The 11,810-nt window shown below is 36.0% G+C and overlaps 1 protein-coding gene across 1 annotated transcript; it reads right to left on the reverse strand.

Moving 5' to 3' along the window:
• Positions 1–8,253: 8,253 nt before the first annotated feature.
• Positions 8,254–9,669, reverse strand: LOC134230293 (uncharacterized protein F54H12.2-like). Its single transcript, XM_062712061.1, has one exon. The coding sequence runs from the start codon at positions 9,667–9,669 to the stop codon at positions 8,254–8,256; it is 1,416 nt and encodes a 471-aa protein (XP_062568045.1).
• Between the last annotated feature and the right edge of the window lie 2,141 nt (positions 9,670–11,810).

Genomic DNA, 11,810 nt, shown 5'->3' on the forward strand with positions numbered 1-11,810 from the left:
CCCTCTTTGCAGAAACTCCCAGTCGGTTATTCAGCCCGTGGGCAACAGGGTTGAGTTTAACAGAGTCCAGGACAGTTCAGATTCCGATTCGGACATAGGCTTCGGACAAATGGTGGAGCGGATGTTGAACGAGTAAAGCTACCAGGGGAGCCACTTAAACAACGACAACGAGCACACGGCGGGTGTGACCGGTCGGCAGGGGATGCTCACTCCTCCATGGCACCTGATCCCACCTCTGATGTTTCGGAGGTCCGTGTTTGCTCTGCTCTTATTTTGTATATTTGTTTAATGGACGTTGAGATTGAATACTGTTCGTTATTTCCTTATCCTTCTTTAAACCAAAAAATTGACAAAAAAAAAAACAAAAAAAAACAACAACAAACAGCCCTTTTAAGGGCTATCCAATTGTTTCGAAAAGATGCCTACTTAAACAGTCAAAAGAAAAACGTTCTGTGTGTCTTAGAAAAAACAAGAAATCTGTGAGCCAATGCTCACTAGCAATACCCCCGCTCTGATGTAAATAAGCACTATCATGTTAATATACACAAGTTCAATTACAGGCAGATGCACAAAAAATATGAAGTTGACATCAGATTCATATCAAAATTAATTCCACCATATGGCATGCCTCAACTAAGAGTGTAATAAAATTTCAAGCATCTGCTATGAATATAGCTAATGAGAAAACTGCGACAAATTTTTTTATGTATGAAAAGGACAGTCACACAAAGAAGCAAGAAGTTGACATCGGATTTGAATAAAAATGTATCCCAATGAATGACATGCTTCAGAGAAGATTGTGTTAAAATTTCAAGCATCTACAATGAGTAGTTGCAGAGAAAAGTGTGACTAAAATTTGTTATGTATGAAACTGACAGACAAACAGGAAGTTAAAATCTAATTTGAACGAAAATGTATATTACAATGTGGCATGCCTTAAAAAAGATTGTGTCAAAATTTCAAGCATCTACGATGAGCAGTTGCTAAGAAAACTGCAACTAAATTTGTTATGTATGAAACGGAAGACGCACAGACAAACAGGTAGTTGACATTAGATTCAAATGAAAATGTATCCCACCATATGGCATGCTTCAGAGAAGATTGTGTTAAAATTTCAAGCATCTACGATGAGCAGTTGCTGAGAAAACTGCGACAAACATTTGTTATGTATGAAATGGACAGACCCTCAGACAAACAGGAAGTTGACATCGTATTTGAATGAAAATATATCCCACCATATGGCATGCCTCAGGGAAGATTGTGTTTAAATTTCAAGCATCTACGATGAGCAGTTGCTGAGAAAACTGCGACGAAAATTTGTTTCGGACGGACACACGGACACACGGACAGACAGACAGACAGACACACAAGGGTAAAACAGTATACCCCCTCTCCTTCGGAGCGGGGGTATAAAAAAGATTTTTTTTTTCCTAAAATACAGTCAAAGAAACGATTGTATCTTAGAAAAAAAATGATCTTTTTTTATATACAGTCAAAGAAACGAAACGTTTGTGTGTGTTCAAAAAAAAAAAAAAAAAAAGAGTACCTTATACAGTCAAAAAAAACTAGAACTGTCCAATAGGGACAAATACCCCCCGCTGGGTTTTTCAGAGAAGGTGCCAATTCAAAAATACTTTATGGATATCTAGAGATGTTCACAATTTACTTAAAATAAAGTGCAACGCCACAGCATGATACGCCCGTCAAAATATTACACAATTATCTTTAACAGTTTAGACTGCAAGAAAATTACTTCAACCTTGATTTTAAGATTTCCATGATTTTTCCATTTTTAAAAGAAATATTTCTTTATCCATCCCCTGTGCTGTAGACATAATTAAAATAAATATTACATAACTGACAGATTTCTATACTGTTTGTGTTAGACTTTGTCAAATGCCGGCCATCATAATAAACAATATCAAATTAGTCTTAACAACTTAATCTATGTCAAATTAATTTTGAAAAGAAAGGCTGGCCATCAAATGACATTTGCTATGACCAGCAGACTTCTTCTGTCTAATCCCCAAAGACAGATAATGCAGTGCTTGATCAGATAGCCTTCCTACATTGAACTCATTAATTAATCTTTGACTGGATGCTTTTCTACTCATTACTCCCTAAATATTAATGGATCTGCACTTTTTATCCTAAAACACTTTTAAAACATATAAAATACTCTTTTTAGAGTTAATGCCAGACAGGTTTTATATTTAATTCATATGGTCAAGTAGGCATGCTGATTCAACCCCATCCCATAAAATTAGTTTTTAATTAATTAATATTATATAATATCAGATTATTAGTTTATTATGCAATATCAAATAAGTTTTAATTACTTTTTATCAAATTCATTTTAAAACTTAGCTAGCCACCAAGAGCTATTTTTAATCTAACAGCTAGGCTGGCTGTCCATTTGCCCAATACCCAAGGGATAACACCAAACCTCCTCACACTAAACCCATTAATTTCTCTCTAATTTGACATGCAACTTTCTACTATCAAAATTCTTCCTGACCAGTGCTTGATAATTATGCCCATGGGACAAACTGAATTCCTCTCATTAAACACTGAAATTTGTTTCAGATTGCTGTAAAGTATATGATGAAAAAATAAGTTTTTACTTGATTTAATACTTTTTAATAAGGATACAACTCTAGTTTTTACATTTCTAGGATTATGAAATTTAAAATTCAAAAAACTTAAATTTTTAAAAAATTTCACTAAAATTAAAGGTCACAGTGACCTTGAAATAGGTCGCAACACACCTTCTACCTAAGATGTATACTTTTGCCAAGTTTGATAGCTCTAGGTCTAATAGTTTTCTAGTTATGAGCCGGACAGGATTTTTCCATATTTGGCCATAGCATCTTTATTAAAGGTCAGAGCGACCTACTTTTGGTGCGCGACACACCCTCTACCCAAGAAGTATCAGTTGACAAAGTTTGATAATCCTAGGCCTTATAGTATTGAAGTTATGAGCCGGACACGAATGGACAGACGGACAGACGGACCTGAAGCTTATAACATAATACGTCCCGTCTTAAGACGGGCGTACAAAAATTTGCAGTGAAATATAATTGCTCATCATGTTTCTTAATGAATGAAACGGAGGTGCAACCAAATGAAACATCAATACTAATACACTGTAATTCCATTGTAACATTTTTTTTTTCATTTAATTTTTCTTCATTTATACTGCATTAAAAAATATATTGCAATCATGTGTTATGTCACTCTGCAAACTGATTGTTGAAAAAAAAAACCATTATACAAAATCAAATTAATCTTGATATATCAATTTGAAATGCATTTTGAAAATAAAGAACTGGTCATCCAGTAATGAAGTGTTTTGACAGACAATAAATTACAATTAAGAGAATAAGAGAAGAGAGATCTTTAATTCTAGTGCCTTATTCCCTGAAGATTTGATAACACACACACTTGATAAGATATATGCCTAAACAACTTCCAACACCAAACTCATTAATTTATCTTTAACTGGATGCATGTCCAGTCATTATTCCCAAGAGGCAAATAAAATTACATTATCTTCTGTGCAATGTAAAAACTGGTTTTAACACTTGATGTTTCTTTTTTTTTAAGTTTTTATGAGTAGTTTTAAGCTGTAGTTCACGTTTTTGTACAGATATTCTAGATTCTATGTCTCAAACCTTATACATGAGCCCAAAATGAACAAGTCAATTAAAATTTTAAAAAACCTGTAAAATGCAGAAAAATGAACAAAAAGAGTTGAAAATTCCAGGTGCACAACTTCATATAGTGAATAATAATTGTACAAATTTTCAGATTAATCCTTGCAATAGTTTCTGAGAAACGGGCCAAACAAAACCCCAAAATAAAAATGAAAAAACACCTGTAAAATTCAAAATAATAATCCAATCAAGATGAAAAATATCAGGTGCACAACTTCATATGGTGAATAATATGTGTACAAATTTTCAGACAAATCCTTCCAATAGTTTCTGAGTAATGGTCCGGACAAAGTCTCGTCTACAGACAGACGGACAGACGGACAGACGGACGGACGGACAGACGGACATGGTGATTCCAATATACCCCCCCTAAACTTCGTTTGCGGGGGGTATAAAAAGAAACATATGCGTGTTTCTCTCAAGTTATAACACCAAGTCACTTTTTAAAAGAATGTTTATGTCTCCAAGTACGACTTAATTTTCTATGTAAATTAGGCGGCCATTGTCGAATCTCCGCAAGATTTTACCCCAGTGAAAAAGGCTTGTAATCCACCGTGTAGGTCGTTTAAAGTTGTTTCACATTGTTTATGATTGTGATTATGTTATCCCTCACCTATATGTTTAATGTCAGCTATGCTAAATAACCCAGTTCTGTGTATTTAGAGATAATGTTTTTGTCATGTGCTTAAAGTATGGTCTGCTATTCATGTCATCATTTAAAGTCGATCCTAAATAAATCTGTCTTTTAAAAAAATACATTTTACAAATGACATTTAATATGATTAGAGTATAGGAATCCATATATATATAAGAGATATTATTTTTGCATTACATTTATAAGAGGCATTGTCTCATGTAATTTAATAACAAAATGGGTTTTATTTTTTCTATACAGCCCTCAAACCTGGAAGATATGTTTTGTTCCTAATCAATCCATTCTCTAAGTGAAGTGAAGCCTGGCTGCTGGTCTTCCTTTCTGGAAATACACAGTGAATCAATTATGATAAAAAACAAAAACTTGAATCTAAAAAAGTTTTCAATGAGATATCATTTTAAATCATTTTCATTATTAGTAAGATAATTATTTTAAATGTTTATATTTTTTTTAAAAATGGATAAAAAAATAAATCTGATAATGGGAAATCAATACTATAAAGATAGCAAGTTTTTTTTTTATCTTTAAGTGCTGATAAATTTCTGAATTGTCTATTAAATATTGACATTATATCACAGGGGAAAGAAAAAAAAACTTGAGTGTTTCTACTGACCTCCCCCAGAGATCTGCTTATGAGTGCATGGGGATTACAGTGGACCTTCTCTCCGGTTTAAAACAGACTTTATAGTATGACAGATAAAAAGGTACTTTTTTCCTTCTTTATTTTTACATCACATGAAAACACATACAATCAATGATGAAGAATGTACACATGTTTTTCATAAGTGTGTACAAATTGTTCAATATAATGTCTATAATGAATCCAATTTCCTTGGGCTAGTCCACAACCAATCTTGTAAGGAAAAGCATAAGTCTTGTAAGGTAAACTTTCCCCCATTTCTTGTAAACAGGCTTGAAACCATTGCTCTCTGTTTTGTGGGGTATCCTGATAAGTGGAAATTCTTTTAGGTCGTTGACTTGCTTTTCCATAATCCCATTGAGCTAGTAAACAAATGACCACAGGGGTTTGTGAGGGAAACACCTTAATAGTGCCTGGAATTCCTCTATCTTCTTCTACGGCTAAATTTCTAGTCCCTAGAGGTCTGCGAGTGGCATAGAGATTAGCTTGTGGGAATTTCAATACTTTGACTCAATCCATGAGCTTTTACAGTTAAACAATTACATTGATGAACAATAGCTTCTACCTCATAGTTGAGTAAATCACCTTGTATCTCCTGGAGACTCATGATATAAAATGAATCTATTTTTTAAAATCACCCTTGTTTTTATAGAACAACAACACAATAAAAACAAGATTTTTTTTTATTCAGGTAAATCTACAATCTCTTGGAACTAATTCTTTGTTTCTCACATCAGGTTTTAGAATTCCATATTCTTCATAGTCATCTTGTCTATAAAAGGTTCTTTCCAATTCTGGGGTGCCGTGAGACATCTCAAAACAGGTTAATTTATGAATCTTTCTGTACAGGTATCTCCCTTGAACTTTGTTTTTCATTTGAATGAATCCTCTCACATGATGAAGTTTTCCAGTTTCTGGATGCCTTTCTTTTTGTAAGATCAAGTATTGATAATCACTTCCAATGATTTGATCTACATCTTCCTGTCGGCACCCAGTTAAATTAAATATCCAATTATTGGCTATTCTACCTCTGTCTTGTTTTAAGTAAGCAATATAGCCATTGCCTGTATTTTCTTTCTCTTTGTTTTGATAATGAGCCTTAATATCCTCCAAGAGTTTGTTTGATCTTATGTTTTCTTTTTCCTTTTGAGGTATAGATTCTACAGGATATTCTTCCATCAAGGGAGGTGGTATAAATACAGCAGGATGTTCTACCATCAAGGGAGGTGGTATGATATCTTTTCCTCCCTCCTGTATAAGTAACCATTCAGTTTCCTTTAATCTAGTGTTTCTTTACTGGAGGTGTTACCCATAATGAAGCCAGTCCATAACTGAGGTGTATTTTGTACCATGTTTAGTATTTATACCTTTTTTTTTAAAATTGTATCTATTGTTGTCAATCTTAAAAAAAACCCTCAACACTTTTTGTTTTGTGTTTTTGAAAAAAATCTATGGTTAAAGGGAGATAACCTATTTTTTAAAAATGACAAAAAACCCACAATTTTTTTTCTTTTCTTTTTCATTGAGATCTAACAATAAATAACAGTTCAATCTTTTTTATTTATTCACATCTTGACCAGCTCACATTCTTTAAGAACTGTTTCTTCATAGCTTCTCTTGCTGCAATAGCTTCAGGTTTCTTCCAAGCTCCTATTTCCCATTCTATCCAATCTCTGGGCTCCAATTCTTTATTTCTCTCCTCAGGTTTCAGAACACCATATTCTTCATAGTCACCTCCTTGCTTGTAAAACATACTTTCCAATTCTGGAGTACTGTGAGACATCTCAAAATTGGCATTGATATGAAGTCTGCACATAGTCAGTCCTCCTTCTGGTTTCTTCATTTGAATGAATCCCCTGATTTGATGCAGTTCTGCTGTCCAGGGATGTCTTTTCTTTTTTATATAATCAAATACTGGAAACCGAAGAAGAAATCATCTAAGTTGCTCAGAAACATATCTATCTTCTTCTTCTTTAGGCTCTTTAATGGTGAAAGTCCAATTAATGGCCATCCTGTAAAATCTGTCTGGATCATTAGGATCCTTCACAGGCTCATCCAGGGGTAAATATTCATTCTTAGGTTCTGGATCCAAGGTTTTCAACTCCATTCTTCTTTGTTGAAGAGCTTTGTGATCCCCCTCCGTAGGTTCCCAGGTCTCCGGGTGGCATATTGGACATTTAGGATCCTTCACAGGCTCATTCAGGGGTAAATATTCATTCTTTGGTTCCGGATCCAAGGTTTTCAACTCCATTCTTCTTTGTTGAGGAGCTTCGTGATCCCCCTCCATAGGTTCCGTCATTCTCTTTTCTAATAAGGCAAATTTATCTTTATCCATCTCCATGTCTAATATTCTTGGAATTCGCTTGCTAAATGAGTGCAGTGTATTCCCAGTTCCGCTTTATATACCTGCTTTGGGGGGCGGGGCCTGTGCACGTTTTACCTACGTTTTTTATTTTATGCTGACTAGACAGGTAAATACTTGGCAGCGATTCAAGTCAGGGACCCGTGTGCAAAAATACGATAGACCTACGTTTTTTTTATGCTGACTACACAGGTAAAATACTTGGCAGCGATTCAAGATTATGACGTCACACTTCACAGTCAAAAGCTCAGTCTAGCCTAACCAGTTCAAACTGGATTTTCTGAAAACACTAACAAAAGACAAAACAAAGAACACAGATTTTTGATTTTTCATTCTTTATTTGTAACAACAAACAACAAACAACAAACAACTCATTTACATTACATTTTGATAAAAACATTGACACTTTTGTCCATGACCCGTAGGTAATTTATGATAAGTGTTTTTAAACCAATTCGCCACATATCTGTCCCTTTGTAAAGCCGTACTCTGTTCAAAGGGGAATAGCCACTCGTCGGTTTTCTTTCTTTTCTTGTCTCTTTGATGTAAATAATACACACAATATTGTCCACACACATCGGTATTCCAGTCTTGATAGCGATACGGATTATAAATCCATTGTTGAGCATGACGCTGGATAAAATCTTGAATTTCTTTTTGTAAGGGAGGAAATCCATAAAAATCGAAATATTCCACCACGGGATTGCTCACATACAAACACACCCAATGTTCTCCAGGTCGATATTGAGGATCCGTATTGACCACCACAGCTTTTTCTCCAGGTCTTAATTGATCAGGTAATAGATCTACAGGATACACGCCTCCAAAAGAACTCTTGAATTCTCTGGATGACTTCTCTCAATTGTCCCGTATCCATTTGTTAGTAATCAGTGCTCACTTCTCTCTGTTTGTTAATTTCTAATAAGTTATCGAATTCTGCATACACCACACAATTGATAGTGGTAGCCGTATTGTTGGTAAACTGCACTTCTTCTCTAAGATTTCCTGTTTCTATGATGTGGAATTTATCCGATTGCGCCTCTTGATCTTTAGTGAAATCCCAACTCCATAGAGTGTAGCCGCTTTTATACTCTTCTAGGGTAATGTCCGGAGCCCAATCTTCTCCTAATTTTCCCAGAGCTTGATACAAACAGAGATAGGATCTCAGATATAAATCCTCGTTGAAATTAGGCTCAAAACAACGAGTACTCATGGTCTCTCCGTTGATACTGACATCTAATTTCTTGATCCCAAAGTTTTGGAAATGAAAGGGATTTTTAGTTTGATCTCTGTTAAAGGTTGCATTCTCCACAAAGCCTAAAATGAGACGTTTAGGCATCTGGCCTTGAAACAGATGATCCGTAATCTTAGACTGAGTTCCTGTGGGGATGGTCAAGGTTTTCACCTCCACTCTTCTCAAGGGATATTTAGCTCTGTGGGTATTCAAACTTTGATTAATGGTATTCATCATGACTGCTGTGGGTTTGACTTTTCTCACCCACAAGACCATGCTCAATATTTTAATTTTTCCTGTACTTCCTCCTTTGATCATCATGTAGAAAGCAGGTCTAGCTCGATTAAATCGCAAACGGACGTCCACTCCATTAGGTAGAAATCTATCTTGTTGAAACAAATCCAAATGTAAAGTATCCAGCAAACTGATTTTCTTACTGTCAGCAATAGCTTGGTGTCTTTTTCTGAATCCTTTGTTTTTAGAATTGGCCGGTAACGCTGTGAGGATGGGTTCGTCAATGGTCACCGTGTCTTTACTTGAACCTTTAGTTACATCAAAGGTCTTATTTTGAGCTACACCAAGAGCCTCTAACCCCACTTCGTCCATGTGTCCTGCCGTATCTTTTTCCCATAGAATACAGGCCCTCGTCTGTGTCTTTAAAGGTCTGGGTCGGTAGGACAATAATTTCTCCAGATAAGCTTTGTAAGGATAAGTATCCGTCCCCGGAGTTATTATTTTGCCATTCAGACTGACATCGATTTCCGTAAACATGGAATGTAAGATATTATTCACGGGACTCGAAGTGCTGTTCGCCCCAGTCAGATTACTTCCATCGTCTTTGGTAAATTTACATACCATTTGAACATAGGTTTGAGATAAATCCAGATAGTGATCTCCTTGTCCTTTGATTTCAAATTCGATGGGAGCGGTGTCGGAATCTAAAGTACTGGAAATGGGGTAATATTCTTCCAATTTTGAGTCTTCTAAAGCAATATTAGTCGGAGGGACTTGAAACAATTGTAAATTGTTCATCCCACACGCACAGGAATCGGGCTGTAACATGGTGTGTCTACTAGGATTCAGTTATCACAAATGAACCTTTTGTTCATTGGACTGGCCTATTTATACTCTCTCTCAGTCAAACATATCTAAAGGACGTTTTCTTTTAGGAATTCCTCCTTGTTTTTTTCCTTTTTCTCTTAGGACCTCCTCGGGCTAATATAGGGGTCTTTTTTCCTCTGTGGTTAGTACCTCCTAGATTCATTCTTTGTTTCACCATTCCCGAAGTATTTTTGAGGGCTCTTACGCCGTGAGTTTTGACTGCGTCTTTTAAAGATCTCTTATTTTCTAATACGTCTAACCCCGTTCTGGCTACAGCAGTCAAGGCGTGTTTAGCTCCGGTTTTCAGCAAATAAGTAAAAAAATCCTCGGCCTCTCTGTCGTCTTCTTTTTCTTCTTGTTATTTTAATCACCATTCCCGATCCCCTCTGTTTTTTCATTCCTTTTCTTCTTCTTCTGTTCTTAGTACCTCCTAGATTCATTCTTTGTTTCACCATTCCCGAAGTATTTTTGAGGGCTCTTACGCCGTGAGTTTTGACTACGTCTTTTAAAGATCTCTTATTTTCTAATACGTCTAATCCCGTTCTAGCAGCAGCCGTCAAGGCGTGTTTAACTCCGGTTTTCAGTAAATCAGTAAAAAATCCTTCCCCTCTTTGATAGTTTTGGGGTGGATAATAGGCTGGTGGTGGTGGGGGTTGCTGTTGACCCAATAATCCTCCTCCTAGATTGCTGACTAAAGGAGCTGCTACTTTAAATAGGGATCCTAAAAAACCGTGTCCTTTTTGACGTAATAATCCTTTATGATAGACAAACTGTCCGTGTCCTCTTTGTCTCAGCAATCCGGGATGATACTGCATGGTTCATGTCTCTTGTTTAACTGACCTTTCTGTCCTCAGGGACTTCCTTTTATACCCCTTTTTTAGGGCTGAATACAATACAGACAGCAGACCAGACAAGCCATCACGCCCAATAAGATGGAACACAATAACGGTACACTCATCTCAGTAGACTTTTCTGAAATGAAGTTTCACCACCGATTTACCACTTATGAAGGGCATGGGCTTTCCTAAAGGAGTCATGATGTGAATCTCAATGGTATCGAAATGTTTTTTACTTAGTTTCAAATATTCCGCTCGAATGGGTTCCCATTTGGCTTGTTTTGAATCCTCCAAATGAAATGTACAAGGCACCACTCTTAATAATTTCAAGGCATTGGATCCTACCGTCTGGGGTTGAATCAAGTCACAATAGATATACATGGATTTCAGATTTTCATATAAATCCACAGTATTGTTTCCAAAGTAACTAATGTTGATCCATTTGGTCATTTTTTCTGTATCGTTCTGAAGAATGACCTTCTGACTGTCCATGCCTAGCTTATAAGCTAAGGATGTGGGGAAACGAATGCATAAGGGAGTGAGCATTTTTTCATTGATTTCATACATCACTCGATCATAGGTCTCGTAATATACTAATTTCATAGATTTGTCTTCATCTCCATCACTAAGGGTTTTCCATATTTTTTTCATTGATCTCTGTAGTCCTAGACTTATTTCCTCTGTTAAAGCCTTGGGGTGAACATAGGGCCCGGGTCTGAAGTGAATTCTTTTAATTTCCATCTTGCTATCTAGTTCAACGAGTTTAGGCCGTTTAGCATGGGCCCAATCGAGCAGTACAGGACATTGACGTAATGGCATTGGGTCTAAAGTTTTCATTTTAAATCTGCCATAAACATTGGGGTTTTTGATATAGCGAGCAAAAGACTCAGGAACCAGGACGTCAAAATAAGCTTCCTCTTCTGTAATGTTTTTCAATGAATTGGGATACATCATTTCTGTTAAAGCCACTTCCCATTCTCCGTCGGTTAAATCCACTGTTTGTGGTAATAATGTTTTAAATTGAGCGGTCGTATTGCTAGAAAAAGAGGTCATAGACCCATCACTGGGTAAAGTCATGTAAAACCCACTGCTCTCGGCCATGTTCAATCTAAGACTGAGACCCTAGACCTTAAGACCTTTGTATTTATAACAACTCTTTTTTTAAATGCAAAAAAACATTATTCAAAAAATTTACACATCTATTTCTTCTTCTTCATCTGATGATTGGCCTCAATCACTCGAGTCAACAAAAGTCCTTTCTTTTTT

The sequence above is a fragment of the Saccostrea cucullata genome, unplaced genomic scaffold, assembly GCF_032062105.1.
Source record: "Saccostrea cucullata isolate Sc308-1 unplaced genomic scaffold, CSIRO_AGI_Scuc_v1 ctg4969, whole genome shotgun sequence".
NCBI lineage: Eukaryota > Metazoa > Mollusca > Bivalvia > Ostreida > Ostreidae > Saccostrea > Saccostrea cuccullata.

Coding starts and splice junctions, on each gene's coding strand:
- LOC134230293 (XM_062712061.1), bottom strand. CDS start 9,669: ATGTTACAGCCCGATTCCTGTGCGTGTGGGATGAACAATTTACAATTG.